The following is a 13,632-nucleotide window of genomic DNA, read 5'->3' on the forward strand; positions in this document are numbered from 1 at the left end:
CATGTCCCCGAGGTCACGCTTCCAAGTCACACCCCCCTCCTAAAAAGAATGACGTAAGGTTAGAGCCCCCGGAAAGCGTCTGGGCGTCCCCAAATCACGGCTTTCTAACCTCTTCGGCCTCCGTCCTCAGACCCCAGGGGCGGGGCTTCTCATCGGCTGATCGGCTGCTGACTGCGCTCTCCCGTGTGCCGGCTGTCTGCTCGGTTGGTGATTTGGAAGGGAGGAGTGAAGGATTAAAAACATCTGTGTCCCTGAGGGAGGAAGGGGCTGGAGGCCGATTTCTCAGTTTTTGAAGCGGAAAGGGAAATGCCCTGAAAGAGGGCAAACACGATTCCAGGGTTCCTGGGGAATAGGGCCTGGGCGGCAGATTTCTAGGTGCTTGGGAGTGATACCCGAGAACGAAAGAAGGGACAAGGTGAAAGGCTGAAGTCTGAGACCAGAGTCGGGCTGCTAGAAAAGAAGAAGGCTGGTGTTCCCTGACTGGGATCTTCTCTCTCCTTGCTTTACAGCTATGCCTACGCCGCGGGGTGACGTGACGGTCTTGTTCCTCGGGCCTCCGGGCTCAGGAAAGTCTGCGCTGATCGCAGCGCTGTGCGACAAGGATGTGGAGACGGTAGAGATCCCCGACGGACGGCCGGATTCCGGGCTCCCCAGCTTGAGAGCTGCGGGCCCTGGCCTCTTCCTGGGCGAGCTGAGCTGTCCACCCGCAGCGCCGGGGCCCTGGGCAGCGGAGGCCAACGTGCTGGTACTGGTGCTGCCCGGACCGGAGGGGAATGGGGAGCCCTTGGCTCCAGAGCTGGGGGAGGCAGCACGGGCCGCCCTAGCCCGAGGGACCCCGCTGCTGGCTGTGCGGAACCTCCGTCCTGGGGATTCACAGAATGAAGCTCAGGCCCGGAATCAGACAGCGGCCCTGCTGGACAGCGCCGGGTTGGGAGCCGCGGCTCTCTTCGTGGTACCGACAGACTGCCGCAGCAGCGACGGCTGCGAGGAGCTGGAGCGCCTGCGGGCGGCGCTGCGGAGCCAGGCGGAGGCGCTGCAGAGGTGAGCGCGGCGTTTCAGGGTGGTCTTAAGAGGCCTGGAGCTTTATTTAGTCTGTACCTCCCATCCCTGAGGGTGCTCTTTGAGGTCCGTGAGACCCCGCCCCCAGCGAGTTTGGGGCCTGCCCTAACGGGATATCTGCTAGAAGCCCTGCTCCCTCATCCAGGCCCCACCCCTCAGCTCAGGTTTTGAGGTCCGCGAGGCTCCACCCCAAGCTAGTGCTCGGTGCTTGACTCTTTTTTGTCATCTAGGCCCCAGCCAAGGATCAGCTAGAAGTCCCGACCTGTCATCCAGGTTCTGCCTCCTGCGAGTGCTCTGAGGTCGCAAGCCGCGCTTCCTCGCGAGAATTCTGAGAGAGGCCGGGACCTCGCGCCCAAATACTTCCCCCAGGCAAAACTGTGAAGGAGCTCTCACTCTGTCCCGTCTTCACCCTCCTCCCCGCCATCAGCTTGGCTCTCAAGCGACCCCAGTCTCCAGAAAGCCACATCCTCAGCGAGCTTTGTTGTTTCTGGGTGCCCTCCCCCACTTCCTTTCTCTAATCCCCTCTCATCTCTGTGCCCACTTGCTGAATTTTCTCCCCCAACGCCGAGCGGCCTCGTTTTATAGACATCAAAACGAAGCTCAGGGAAGGGCAGCCTCTCCTCCCTCTTGGTGAGAACTAGCAGATGAGGCTTTTCCCTTCACTGGTCTTTACCCCACTCCTTACTCAGAAAAGAGTGCCCTTGGTGACCTTGACCTTGTTGAATAGGGCCCAGTTTTCGTTTAGTCCACAATACAGTCGCAATTCTGCCTTTGCTCCAAGCCCCACTCTGAGTTTCGCCCCGCCCAGTACAGCCTTTTCTTAATCCAGCAGGTCCCTCGGAAAGCCCAGCTCCCAAAGAGTGTGAGCCCGGGAAAGACTTTGTCGGGTCTCCATTTTAGGTTCTGTTGGAAACCTGATTTCAATCTAGCCATCCTGTCCCTGCTTTAAGCCCTTTTCTTCATGTCCCTGGTTTCTATTTTCTGTGGCATTAGTCTGGCCCCTCCCTTTCCTGCTTATTCGGAAAGATCCGCCCTTTTCATAACCCAATCCTGTCCCCCTAGCCCAGCTTCCCACCACTTAGTCCCTCTTCTGCTCTTGATCCCATCCCTCCCTGTCCCCGCAGGCTCCTGCCACCCGCTCAGGATGGCTTTGAGGTCCTGGGCGCTGCAGAGTTGGAGGCTGTGCGCGAGGCCTTCGAGACCGGTGGCCTGGAGGCGGCGCTGTCGTGGGTTCGCGCCGGCCTGGAGCGACTGGGCAGCGCGCGCCTGGACCTGGCCGTGGCGGGTAGGGCTGACATGGACCTTGTGCTGGACTTGCTACTCGGGTTAGATCCTGAAGACCCAAGTGCGGTGCCTGCGTCGGCGCCCGAGGGGCCCACGCCCTACCCGGCCCCAGAGCGCCCCAACGTGGTGCTCTGGACCGTGCCTCTGGGCTCCGAGGGCACTGCTGCCACCCCCCACCCAACCCACTATGACGCTCTCATCCTTGTCACCCCTGGGGCCCCCACTGAGAAGGACTGGGCCCGGGTCCGGCCCTTGGTGCTACCAGATGCGCCGCTGGTCTGCGTGCGAACAGACGGCGAGGGCGAGGATCCGGAGGCTCTGGAAGAAGAGGAAACAGCGGAGAAGCCCAGCGGCGAGAGCTTAGAAAACGCCGGCGGAGGGGGTGTTGAGAACGCACGCAGTGAGGAAATGGAGAAACGTGGCCCCAGATCGCAGAAAGCAGGCGGCGGGGTAGGTTCAGAGGAAGCAGGCAGCGAGAGTTTGCAGCCGGTTGGCATGGGCGTGAAGAGATCAGGCAGCGGGGACTCAGAGCGCGCGGCCGCCTTGAGCCCGGAGGACGAGACGTGGGAGGTGCTGGAGGAGGCGCCGCCGCCGGTGTTCCCGCTGCGGCCGGGCGGACTCCCGGGGCTGTGCGAGTGGCTGCGGCGCGCGCTGCCCCCGGCCCAGGCAGGAGCGCTGCTGCTGGCGCTGCCACCCGCGTCTCCCCGCGCAGCCCGAACCAAGGCTGCGGCGCTGCGGGCCGGGGCGTGGCGGCCGGCCCTGCTGGCGAGCCTGGCGGCGGCGGCAGCTCCAGTACCAGGGCTGGGCTGGGCGTGCGACGTGGCGCTCCTGCGCGGTCAGCTGGCGGAGTGGCGGCGGGCGCTGGGGCTGGAACCCGCGGCGCTGGCACGACGCGAGCGCGCGCTAGGTCTGGCGCCAGGGGTGCTGGCCGAGCGGACGCGCTTCCCGGGTCCGGTGACGCGCGCCGAAGTCGAGGCGAGGCTGGGCTCGTGGGCGGGCGAGGGCACCGCCGGGGGCGCGGCCCTGGGCGCGCTCTCCTTCCTGTGGCCCGCGGGCGGCGCGGCGGCCACCGGCGGCCTGGGCTACCGCGCGTCGCACGGCGTCCTGCTGCAGGCGCTCGACGAGATGCGGGCCGACGCCGAGGCAGTGCTGGCACCGCAGGTGCCCGCGCAGTGAGAGGTGGGCTGAGGACCGGGGTGCCCCGGGTCCCGGCTGCCCGACTCTGTCAGCGGCTGCGGACTCCAAGTCCCGGTTGGAGGGAGCGGGCATGGGGGTGGTCCAGACTCTAGCATGGGATGTCTGGGCCTGTGAGATAACAGAGCAGGGGGCCGCCTCTCGGAATCCTGGGTGCTTGAAGGGGATGAGGGCTCTGACTACCGGTTGAGATGTGTGACATCTAGTCACCAGGATTCCTAGGTCCTGAAGGGGAATAGAGTTTGGGGGACAGGACTCCTGATTTCTCTGGGAGCCACAGGATGTGGACTCCTAGAAGGGGGCATATCTTGGTCTCCGAGGGAGTGAACACTGGATCTATTAGATGTCTAGTCCTCCAGGGGGAGAGGGGGTAGAAACCCTGATTCTTGATGAAGGGTGATTGCAGCATGGGGGGGGGGGGTCTGGGTTCCCCGGGGAGCTGGTATCTTGGACTTCTGAACCACAAAGGGATATAAGGTCTAGGTTTCCTGGGTGTGGCTAGGCCTGCATGCAGCCTCCCAGTTCCTCAAGAGGCAGTGAGCTTTGAAACTTTACTGGGGGGAAGAAGGGTCTCTGGGGTCTCAGACTTATGGCTCCCAAGAAGGCTGGGACCTTGGTTCCTAATTCCTGGGTGGTGGGAGGAGGGAACGGGTGGGCTGTGTGAGAGAGCTGGGGACCCTTTGGTCCCTCTTGGGGAATAGAGGGGTGTCTACTGTTTGTTCCTCAGGGGACCTGGGGACTCAAAATTCTTTCCCTTCCTCTGGGGAGGATGGTACCACAAAAATAGGAGGAAGCAAGGGGTCCGGACATGGTGGCTCTGAGGGTAGCAGAGATTAGGAATGAGGCCTTCTGGGTGTGGAAAGGCAGAAACTCGTGCCTCAGAGATGTTGTCCACAAATCCCTAATGGATCTGGGTTCTGGCAACTGCCTTTCTCTGAGTTTGCCTGGGAAGGGATATGACTGCCCCTATTTTACAGGTGCTGAGCGATTATGGAGCTTTCTGGGGAGTCTGTTCCCCTATCCCTCTCTTCTTTAGGGGTCTTGGTTTCTTCTGTCATTAAACCTTAACCCTTTCTGGCCTTGGTATTTTGTACACCTGCCTTTTTGGAAAAGCAGCTGTACTGCTGCACTAGTCCAAACATTTCTGTGTTGGCTACCTCAGAGATCCCCGAGAGGGACACAGAGAATGCTGCCTTCTGGTGTACACAGAGAACACTGCAGGGAGCAGGGGACCCACAGAACCACTGGGCAGGTGTTCCAGACCATGGGAAAGTGCTACAGTGAGGCAAAGGCAGAAAGCACAGTGCCTGGAATGTTCTAGGCTGCCAGCTACATGTAGAGGAGAAGCCACAGAATTCTTCAATGTCAAAAATAGAAAAGGGGGACCTGACAGGCCATCCAGTAGAATCTGTTATGTTAGATGGGAAGGCAAAGCCCAGAGTGGGCAAGCTCGAGGCTCAACAGCCCACAGCAAGGCCCCTGCCTGTTCTCATTCCCTGCCCCATCCCATCCCCAACCAACCTGATAGATCTTCTGTCTGATGCTTGAGCGGGCCACCGGGGTCCTGCCTCAGGACTTCGGCACTTTCTGTTATTTCTGCCCAGAATGCTCTGCCCCCAGATCTTCTCATGACTAGCTCCTTCTTGTCAATCGGGTCTCAGCTCAGATGTCCCCTCAGAGAGGCCTTCCCTGACCACTGTTAACTAAAGTAGCTCACACCCCCACCCCCAGTATTCAGTTATTCATCTCAGCTGGTTAATTTTCCTTGTAGCAATTATTCCCATAGAAAAGTTCCTTATTTATTTACCTGTTTATTGGCTATTATCCCCATGCCTGTCTTGTTCTATGCTGTATCCCCAGTACCTAGGATAGTGCTTTGACACACAGACGGTGCTTAATAAATATTTATTTTATTTCATTAATCAGTGGCAGAACTAGGGCTGGAATTTAGGTTGTTGGGCCTCTGGTCACAATACAGGAAAGGAGTGAGATAGGGGAGAAAAGGCGTATCATGCGAGAGAAAGCCCCTGTCAGGTGAAGGGGCCTGGGAAGCAAGCACAGCTTTGCCACTGTCTATCTGGGTGACCTGGGCCAGTGCCTTATCTTCCCATCTGTGACATGAAAGGGCTGGACGACGACCAGAAATACTCCTGGGATCCTATTTCCTTTGACAGCTGAAGACAAGGGTAACCAACCTGAGGGACGGGTGCTTGAGGGATGATTCCCCCCATGTCCACCTTGAACTCCCGCCACTGGCACAATCTGTCCCATTAAAGTTGAGACAGCCAAGATGGGAAAAAGCATTTAGCTCAATACTGAAGGGCTCCAGGCATTGTCCTCAAAGCTCTCTTCAGCCTTAGGAGAACGTTACTCATCTGTATCTGTAATACCCACTACAACGCTGTCTACGCCTCTCCTTGGTCCACATTCAAGCCTCTCCCATCAAGCCCACCCGCCACGTGCAGGAGCGGAGAGGTGTGGAGCTGTGCTGTCTAGTAGAAATAAAATGTGAGCCACATTAAAAAGGGAAAAGGAAACAGATGAAACTAATTCTAATATGTTTCCCTTTACCCAGGATATCCAAAATATTACCATTTCAACATGGAATCTGTATAGAAAAGTACTGATGAGATATTTTACATTCTTCTCATGCCAAGTCTCTGAAATCTGGTGTGTATTTCTCGCAGCACATCTCAATTCAGACAATGAATTCTCATCAGAAATTCTTGATCCGTATTTAGGTTTCATAAAACTCCTATGTGAAGAAGTTGATTTGTATACCCAAGTCATCACAATCATTTTGAATGGTTTTCCAATAACTGAGCTGAGTAGCCATTTTTAAATTAATTAGAAGTAAGTAAAATGTAAGCTTCGGTTTCCCAGTTGCACCAGCCATACGTGGTGAGTGGCTCCAGTATTGGACAGCGCAGCCCTACAGCACTTCCATTATTACAGGAAATTCTATTCGGATTGATCTAGGGTCAGACAGCCCTTCTTCTACTGACTCTAGGGGTGACCTTGGGCAAGTCACTCAGCACATGGCATCTACCTCACAGGGCTATTGTGAGAATTCAGTGTATGTACGTACATACATACCTTCTCTCTCATGCATATCAATGTACTTGAAGCCGCTGCTGAGAAGCCTGGCACACTGGGAGCTCAAACGTTAGTCTTGCTGTCCTTGCACACACACCCTCAGCCCAGGCAGCATGAAGACGACCCTAGTCTGAGCATCTGTCTCACTCTCATGCCTTTGCTCAGAGTGCCCTCCTCTTTTTCTGCCACTTTGGCACCATCTCTGACTTGGTCCTGTCTGACATCTCTGCCCAACGCTCCCCTTTTACAAATTCCCTTTGCCCCCTGGCCAATGCGAATCATGCCTGAGATCAAGACCCAGGTTTGTTGTTGTGTCGCTGTCCATGGTGGAGCGTGCTGATTGTGTTTAGGTAGTTGTATATGGGCACTCCTGGGTGTCATGGCTATCTCTTGGAGTGATTGCCTTTTCAATTATACTTTTGAAGGGATTGAATTTTAGGCTCTGCAAAGGCAGCAAGTTGCTAGTGAGGCATCTGTCTTTAGGAGCATCCAAGCAAAAAAGACAGAGACTCCCTTGTGGGTGGATCACTGGCTGCCATCCAGGTGTGTCTACATGGCACTTCCAGGCTGGAAGACCCTTGAATGCAGAAATTCAAGGTAAGGTACAATGAATCTTGGTGTTGCCATCGCCAGAAGCAGGATAGGCACAAAAGACTCGTCACTTGAGCTGTGGTTCATACTTGTCTGGATGATGATGGAGAGGCTTGTGTCCACAGTGTCCATGGGGATGGGGAGCCTTGAAGGGTGGGCGTATCAAGGGTGGGTTGGCCTGTGGTGCTTTTTGAAGGAGTGAATAAAAATAAGTTGAAACCCATGTGTGTCTGTCCTTTGGGAGTTGGAAGGGGGAAAAAGATGCTTGGGATTTTGATGAGCTAGGAGCCTAGACTCCTGGGTCTGAGGAAGGAGGGGTCCAAGGTTGGGTCCCTGGAGAGGAGATACAAAAGTGGGGTGGTCTGTGCAGGATAGAATCCCTTGGGCCAGAATCAAGAGACTTTATCTGAGTTTTGCCATCCTGAAGGAGGTGGGGTGGACTAGTAATTATTTAGACCTTGGGGGCTGTGATGGTAAGGCATCTTTGCCAGGAACCAGCGTGGCCCATTCATACCCCTAATGTGTTCAGCTTCTTTGTAGCCACACCCTTGGATACTCCCTTCTCGTCTTGACACTAGACCTGGCCACGTGATCTGCGTGGCCCCTGAAACAATAGCAAACATGATACAAGCAGAGGCTTGAAAAGTTCCTTCCTCTCTTGCTGTCCTGGGGACCCTTGCCACCACTACTACCACATCAAGAAGTCCAGGCTAACCTGCTGGGTGATAAGAGACATGTGGCTCAGTCAGCCTTGACACTCCAGCCAGTGTCAACCGTGTGAAACAGAGCTGCCCAGCTGACTGGCAGCTGAGCCCAGCAGAGATCAGTAGAAGAACCACCCAGCTGATCCAGACCAAATTGCCAACCCACCAAATGAGCTAAATAAAAGGCAATTACTCTAAGCAACTGAAATTTGGAGTGGTTTGTTATGTAGCAAGAGATAACTGATACAGGCTTGTTCCCTCTCTCACTGATGTGGTCTCTCCCTCGACGTGACCCAATGATTAACATCTTAAAATCTGCCGCTTTTTAGCTGTGTGACCTCCAATGTGATGTTCCTTCGCTGAGCTTTAGATTCCTCTCCTGAAAACAAGGAGAGTAATAGCACCTATCATATGGAGCAGTTGTGAAGATAAAATGAGAAACGGCCTCTAAGAGGTCGTGGTTGCCATTCATTTGTGAAATGTGTCTGGCAGTGGGGGTGGTGATTAGGAGCCACACTGCACTTCCTTCCCCCTTCCCCGTGGGGTTTGGCAGGGCCCTGTGACTAGCTCCATCCAGTGAATTGTGTCAAGTCACTTCCAAGTCACAGCATCTAATCACCGATGTGAAACTTTCCTGGGCTCTCTCCTGTGCACAGAAATGGGGCATTGTTCAAGCTGGTGGCTGTTCTATGATTATGATGAGCAGAATGCCCTGTGGATGGTGCTAGATGTGGATGGTGAAGGGTGAATCAACTTTTTGGGAATGGGTGCTTCTTCAGCAAATACCACTCTTCTCCCTCCCACTGGAGGATGAGTACACTTCCCTGCTCCACTGATGTTGGCTTTGACCATATGCTCAACCTTGGTGGGGGCCTTTGGTGCACTTGGTTTTTGTTCCCCTGTGATTGACCATGAGAAGAACATTAGCCAGGGAGCCACTGATCCCAGAAGACCGTGGAACCCCATGAAGAAGGACTTGAATCCCCCTCCCAGACTGCCACCAATGTACAGTCAGAAGCAGAGCCCCTACAAACCATTAGAAAAAAGGATGCTTGTTGTTACAAGTCTCAGTTTAGGGACAGTTTGTTACACAGCAGTACTGCAGGACAAATTGACTAATACAACTTTGTGGTTTTAAAGCACTGAGATTAGGGACTTGTTTGTTACTGTAGCATAATCCAGTCTGCCCTGATTGATGCCAAGGTGGAGCACCTGCCAATGAATGGCCACGCACTAAGTGGCAGCTATTACGATGATTACTATTTGCTCAGACACGTTGTCTCTAGAACCAACATTGTCTTAAAGGTGCTAGGCACTGCACTGAGTGCTTTGTAGTTTTCTTTCATTTGACTCAAGACAGCCACTATGAGATTGTAACTATTAATATCCACATTTTGCAGACATGAAAACTGAGGCAAAAAGAGGGAGAGGTTAATCAAGAGAGGTGATCATGGACTCTGGAGTCTGACCCTCCCTAGCTGTTTGACGCAAGGCAAGTGACACTGCAATCTGCATCTCAGTTTGTTCATCTGTAAAATGGGAATAATATTTTCAACTACAGCGTTTGTTGGGATTATGAAATGAAGTACAGCATGAAAAACACTTAGGACAGGGGACTGGCAGGGAGTAATCCCTTAATAAAAGGTAGGATCTTCCTTCCAGAAAGAGGGTTCCCAAGGGTTGAGACCCCTGCTTTTGGCATCTCACCTCCCTGAGATGCATCACATCACAAGGACTCAGACGTGCTTGGTTAAACTGTTTAATTTATAGGCACATGGGAAGCTGTAGATGAGGACGAATGGAGATCAAATGCCACAGATGCCCCAGTTCTTCACTTAGCCTTGCCAGAAGGCTGGGGGCCTGGGAGGCAATTGACTTGGCTGATGACATAGGTGTGGGAGGCTGAGGGCACCAGGGTCCCAGGCTTGGTGTGGCAGGTATTCTTTGTAGCACAGCCCTGAGTAGCAAACTTGATACCTGGGAGGGGATTTCAGACTGGAGTCAGGGTCTTCATCCAATCCCTCCATCCTCATGACCTGGGGGTCATGCCCCTACCACCTCCTCACCCAGTTCTCTGGAGCCACTAACTCCCCTTGAATCTGGAAGTATGGACCTTCAGTTCTGGGGCCCCCATCCCCTCCTCCAGAAAGCCAGGTGCCCCTCACCAGCCTGCACTTTGCCAACAAAGGCGACGCAGTGGGTTTCCTGGCCAACGCAGAGGACTTCCTTAGTCGAGGAGCATGTTTCCTTGAAGGGTGCGATGCAGGTAGGGCACTGGAGGCCGTTCTCAGTACGATTGTTCTGGGGAGCTGGAGAGGAGGGTGGAATGTAAGGTGCAAAGTGACATTAAACCCTTTCCCAAATTCATAACAACCCCAGGGGACACAGGTTGCTAGTGGACACTGCAATTTACAGGTGAGAAAACAGAGGCTCAGAGCAAGGAAGATGCTTGCCCAACGTTCTAGCATGGGCCAGTGGTGGGCCAGCACACTGGGCGGGCAGGCAGGGACGCCGAGCTGGCGCTTACCAGGCACCGCATCATGGTTGCAGCCGTCGCTCTGGCAGCAGTGTGTGTTGGACACCATGTAGTTCTCAGGGCCCACAGTGATGGAGAGGAAACCAGTGCTGCAGGCGCTAGACTTGATGCATCCCTTGTGGGTGTTCACTGACCGGTAGCTCTCTGCAGGGTGGGGAGGAGGGAGGGTTCGGGGACCCTGGCCTTGATCCCAGACCTCCAGGTGTCTCCCAGCATCACACCTGCCCCAGCCTGCGGCTGTCTAGGGTGGTCTCCTCCAGCCCCCCAAAGTCATACCCCCTTATCTGCCTCCAAACTACTCCACCCCTTTCAGACTTCGGTGATCTCTTGCAGTTCCCACTGGCAAGCCCTGGTACTGGCCTGACAGGGTCTCTTCCCCTGCACCCACCTCACTGCCATCCTCTAAGAATCCCGCCTGTAGTGGTCTTTTTCCAGGAGCCTCTGGCTACCCCCATGCCTGTGTGAAATGGTCTCTTCCAGCCTTCAAAACCTTCGCTCTCCCCAGTCTTCCATCTCTTCTTTACACACCCCATCCAGTCGGGATGGTTCCTTCCTACACTCTACTTTGCCCTTAACCTCAGGTCACAGACTCCATTCTCCCATCCCACCCTGTGCCTGCCCCATCTTCTCTCTTCCTTTGACTAAGGGTCTCCGGATCTCTTTCAGCTTTGAATAAACCCTCCCCCGGCCCTGCCAGTGGTTTCTTCCTTTGCTCCCTTCTCCCCCGTCCATTCTCAGGTCTGGGATAGGCCCTTCCATTATGTCTTGCCGCTTCACTCCCATTTTACCCATGCGCCTCCCCACTGCCCCATCTCCAATTCTCTGCGATGATTTGCGCCATACTTCAGGATTATCTTCCCTTTTATATCTCTCCTTCTACCCCAATATCATCTCTCCTCCTCCTGTCAGGAATGGTCGCTTCCAACTCGCACTACCCACCATGCCTGGGGTAGTCTCCTCCACCATCGTTTGATCGTTTCCTACCCACTGCCCCAAATGGTCAATGTGATCACAATTCCTTCCAACCCATTCCATTCTCTTTCTTCTCCTCTATAACCCCCTCCACCTCTTGCATTTCAGACTTTCCCCCTCTCTCGACTTCTCTATTCCCCATATCCTTTCCTTTCCTAATCCCCTCCTGCCTAAGAAAGTCTCCATATCTGCCCCACCCCCCACGTTTCTTTTGGAGTCTTATTCTCCAAAATCCCCGACAACAGTGATTTCTATCATCCAATCAAATTCTCTTCATCCACTTCGAGATTGTCTTTCCCTCTTTCCTGCCCGCTCCCCTCGCGAGGGGTCCTCCCAGTGCGCGTGGTGGTAACTGCGACCCTGAAGGCGCGCCCCGCTCCCCAGGATCTGAAGCCACGCCCTGCCCTCTTTCTTACTTTTGCTTGTCTCAGCCACGATGACCACGCAGGAGTCCTGATGGGAGTCGCAAGTCTTCACACTTCCACTGCAGGTGGGTCCGGGGCCCGTACACACCTCACAGCTTAGTGGGTACCCTGCGGGGTAGAGAGAGGGGCTCTAGTCAAGGGTGGTGTGGTCTGTGGGCCAAGATTTCCACTTCAGAGTCCAGAGGGGGATGGGAGCAAGGGGTCTGAGGGAGGAAGGTCAGGTGTCTCCCTGATGGTTCATGGGCAGGACATTGACTGCAGTCCAGGGAAATGTCTGAAGCTCTGGCAGGAAGGCAGTGGTGCTGCTAGCAAAGCTGCTTTCAGGGGCGGGAAGCAACTCCACCATGGAGCCTATTTACCTAATTACAAGGCTGGGGACTTTGGATATGAGGGACCTCTGAGAAAGCTTGGGGACAGGGAGGGGTCCTGGTGAAGCTTTCCATGGACTTTCAGACAGCTTCAGGTCCAACTGAACATGGGGCCCTCTTCTTCGCAGGTACCCTGAGTAGGTCTTGTGGACGGTAGGAGCTCAGGCAGGGGTGCCTGAGGCTGGGATCTGCACCCCAAGTCAGGAAGGGAGAGTGAGGGCCAAGAGGGCAGGGGCATGCATGGACTCCTTTGTCCTGACAGAGGAGGCAACTGGGGATCCGGACATGTGGGTCCTGGGGAAAGTGGGGCTTGCCTGAACTCCTGCATCTAAGGGAGGAGAGGACCAGAGACCTGAACTCCCTAACGTCCTGGGAGAAAGGAAATCTCTCCTCCTCTCCCAATTTTTTTTTTTAAAGGTTTCCCTTTCTAATCATGCTATCCTCTGATTTTCTAGAATTCAGATGCCTTATTTTGAGATCTTGCTGGGGGACAGAGAATTCAGAGCCCATCAAGCCCCCTCCTTTCTCAGGGATTCAATCACAGGAGTTTTTAAGCTATTCCCACTTCTGGCCCCAGGTTTTCTTCTTAAGCCTCTACCTTTGCCTTGAATCTGAAATTCCAGGACAGCTCCTCTTCCCCCAGGAGGACTTTGCTGAATGTTGTCTCATAGTTTTCTTTCCTAGGGTCCTAGGAGTCCAGACCCCTGGTCACTTACCCAGACCTAGGAGAGCACAGAGCAGTGCAGAGGCCATCAGGAAGGTCTCAGGTTTCGTGAAGAGCCTCATGATGGACGAGTGAACCTGCAATCCCAGATCCTCAGCTCCCATCTCTTATAGGAAGCTGAGGAGGGGGTGGGTCTGGACCCACCTTACCCCTAGGGTGAGAAAGAGCTGACGTAAGATCTGGGAGCAGGCAGCTCTGGGTTGGGGAGGTGGAACCAGAATCCAAAAGGGACGTGGGCATCTTGTGCCCAGCCCCCTCCTCCACGGGGGCCCAGTCTGGGCTTCCAGCCTGCTCTTCCATTGGGACCCAGAAGGTCATTTCCCTATTTTCTCACATTCCCATCCCCCTTCCCACCTACCCCTCTTTTTTTTTTTTTTTTTCTGGCCTGAAGGCCAAGTTCAGAATTGAATCATTTGATTCCCTGTAAGGTAGAGTCTTTGCAAAGACTGAGATCCCTTTTTCCTTCTCTCTTCCCAAAGAGGTGCCCAGCGTGGGTGGGGCCCTACCTGGGAGCACCCAGCATGTCCAGGCTCGTTCTGCGGGGGCACGGGCACCTGTCTCCCTTCCCTTTCTCACACAGTTGGCTCAGACTCCCTTTTCTGTGTTTGGGCTGTCTTCGGCTCCGACCTCACCCCCAGATGCACTTCTGGGTCTCTCGGGTACTGAACAGAGAGGTGCC

At 54.7% G+C, this 13,632-nt stretch overlaps 2 protein-coding genes across 4 annotated transcripts; one reads left to right on the forward strand and one right to left on the reverse strand.

The window, feature by feature from the left end:
- Positions 1–14: 14 nt before the first annotated feature.
- IRGQ (immunity related GTPase Q) lies at positions 15–5,253 on the forward strand. Of its 3 annotated transcripts, XM_074369511.1 has the most exons (4): positions 15–203; positions 510–745; positions 878–1,041; positions 2,184–5,253. In XM_074369511.1, the coding sequence occupies exons 2-4, from the start codon at positions 512–514 to the stop codon at positions 3,517–3,519; spliced, it is 1,734 nt and encodes a 577-aa protein (XP_074225612.1). In that variant the 5' UTR covers positions 15–203; positions 510–511; the 3' UTR covers positions 3,520–5,253. The 3 variants fall into 3 exon arrangements, with proteins under 3 accessions (XP_074225612.1, XP_074225610.1, XP_074225611.1); XM_074369509.1 differs by having other exon boundaries at positions 18–203; positions 510–1,041; XM_074369510.1 differs by lacking the exon at positions 15–203 and adding an exon at positions 244–415 and having other exon boundaries at positions 510–1,041.
- Positions 5,254–9,655: 4,402 nt separating this feature from the next.
- Positions 9,656–13,099, reverse strand: PINLYP (phospholipase A2 inhibitor and LY6/PLAUR domain containing). Its single transcript, XM_010946766.3, has 5 exons — positions 12,946–13,099; positions 11,853–11,969; positions 10,456–10,608; positions 10,094–10,237; positions 9,656–9,905 (listed from the first exon to the last, which is right to left on the reverse strand). The coding sequence occupies exons 1-5, from the start codon at positions 13,055–13,057 to the stop codon at positions 9,760–9,762; spliced, it is 672 nt and encodes a 223-aa protein (XP_010945068.3). The 5' UTR covers positions 13,058–13,099; the 3' UTR covers positions 9,656–9,759.
- Positions 13,100–13,632: the final 533 nt, after the last annotated feature.

Source organism: Camelus bactrianus, chromosome 9 (genome assembly GCF_048773025.1).
Source record: "Camelus bactrianus isolate YW-2024 breed Bactrian camel chromosome 9, ASM4877302v1, whole genome shotgun sequence".
NCBI lineage: Eukaryota > Metazoa > Chordata > Mammalia > Artiodactyla > Camelidae > Camelus > Camelus bactrianus.

Bases quoted from the DNA above. Each gene is read 5' to 3' on its own strand.
- IRGQ (XM_074369509.1), top strand. From the start codon at position 512: ATGCCTACGCCGCGGGGTGACGTGACGGTCTTGTTCCTCGGGCCTCCG. The intron at 1,042-2,183 runs GTGAGCGCGGCG...CTGTCCCCGCAG, and splicing joins CAGGCGGAGGCGCTGCAGAG to GCTCCTGCCACCCGCTCAGG.
- PINLYP (XM_010946766.3), bottom strand. From the start codon at position 13,057: ATGGGAGCTGAGGATCTGGGATTGCAGGTTCACTCGTCCATCATGAGG. The intron at 11,970-12,945 runs GTAAGTGACCAG...TCTACCCCGCAG, and splicing joins CTGTGCTCTCCTAGGTCTGG to GGTACCCACTAAGCTGTGAG. The intron at 9,906-10,093 runs GTGAGGGGCACC...ATCCCCTCCCAG, and splicing joins TGTTGGCAAAGTGCAGGCTG to GTATCAAGTTTGCTACTCAG.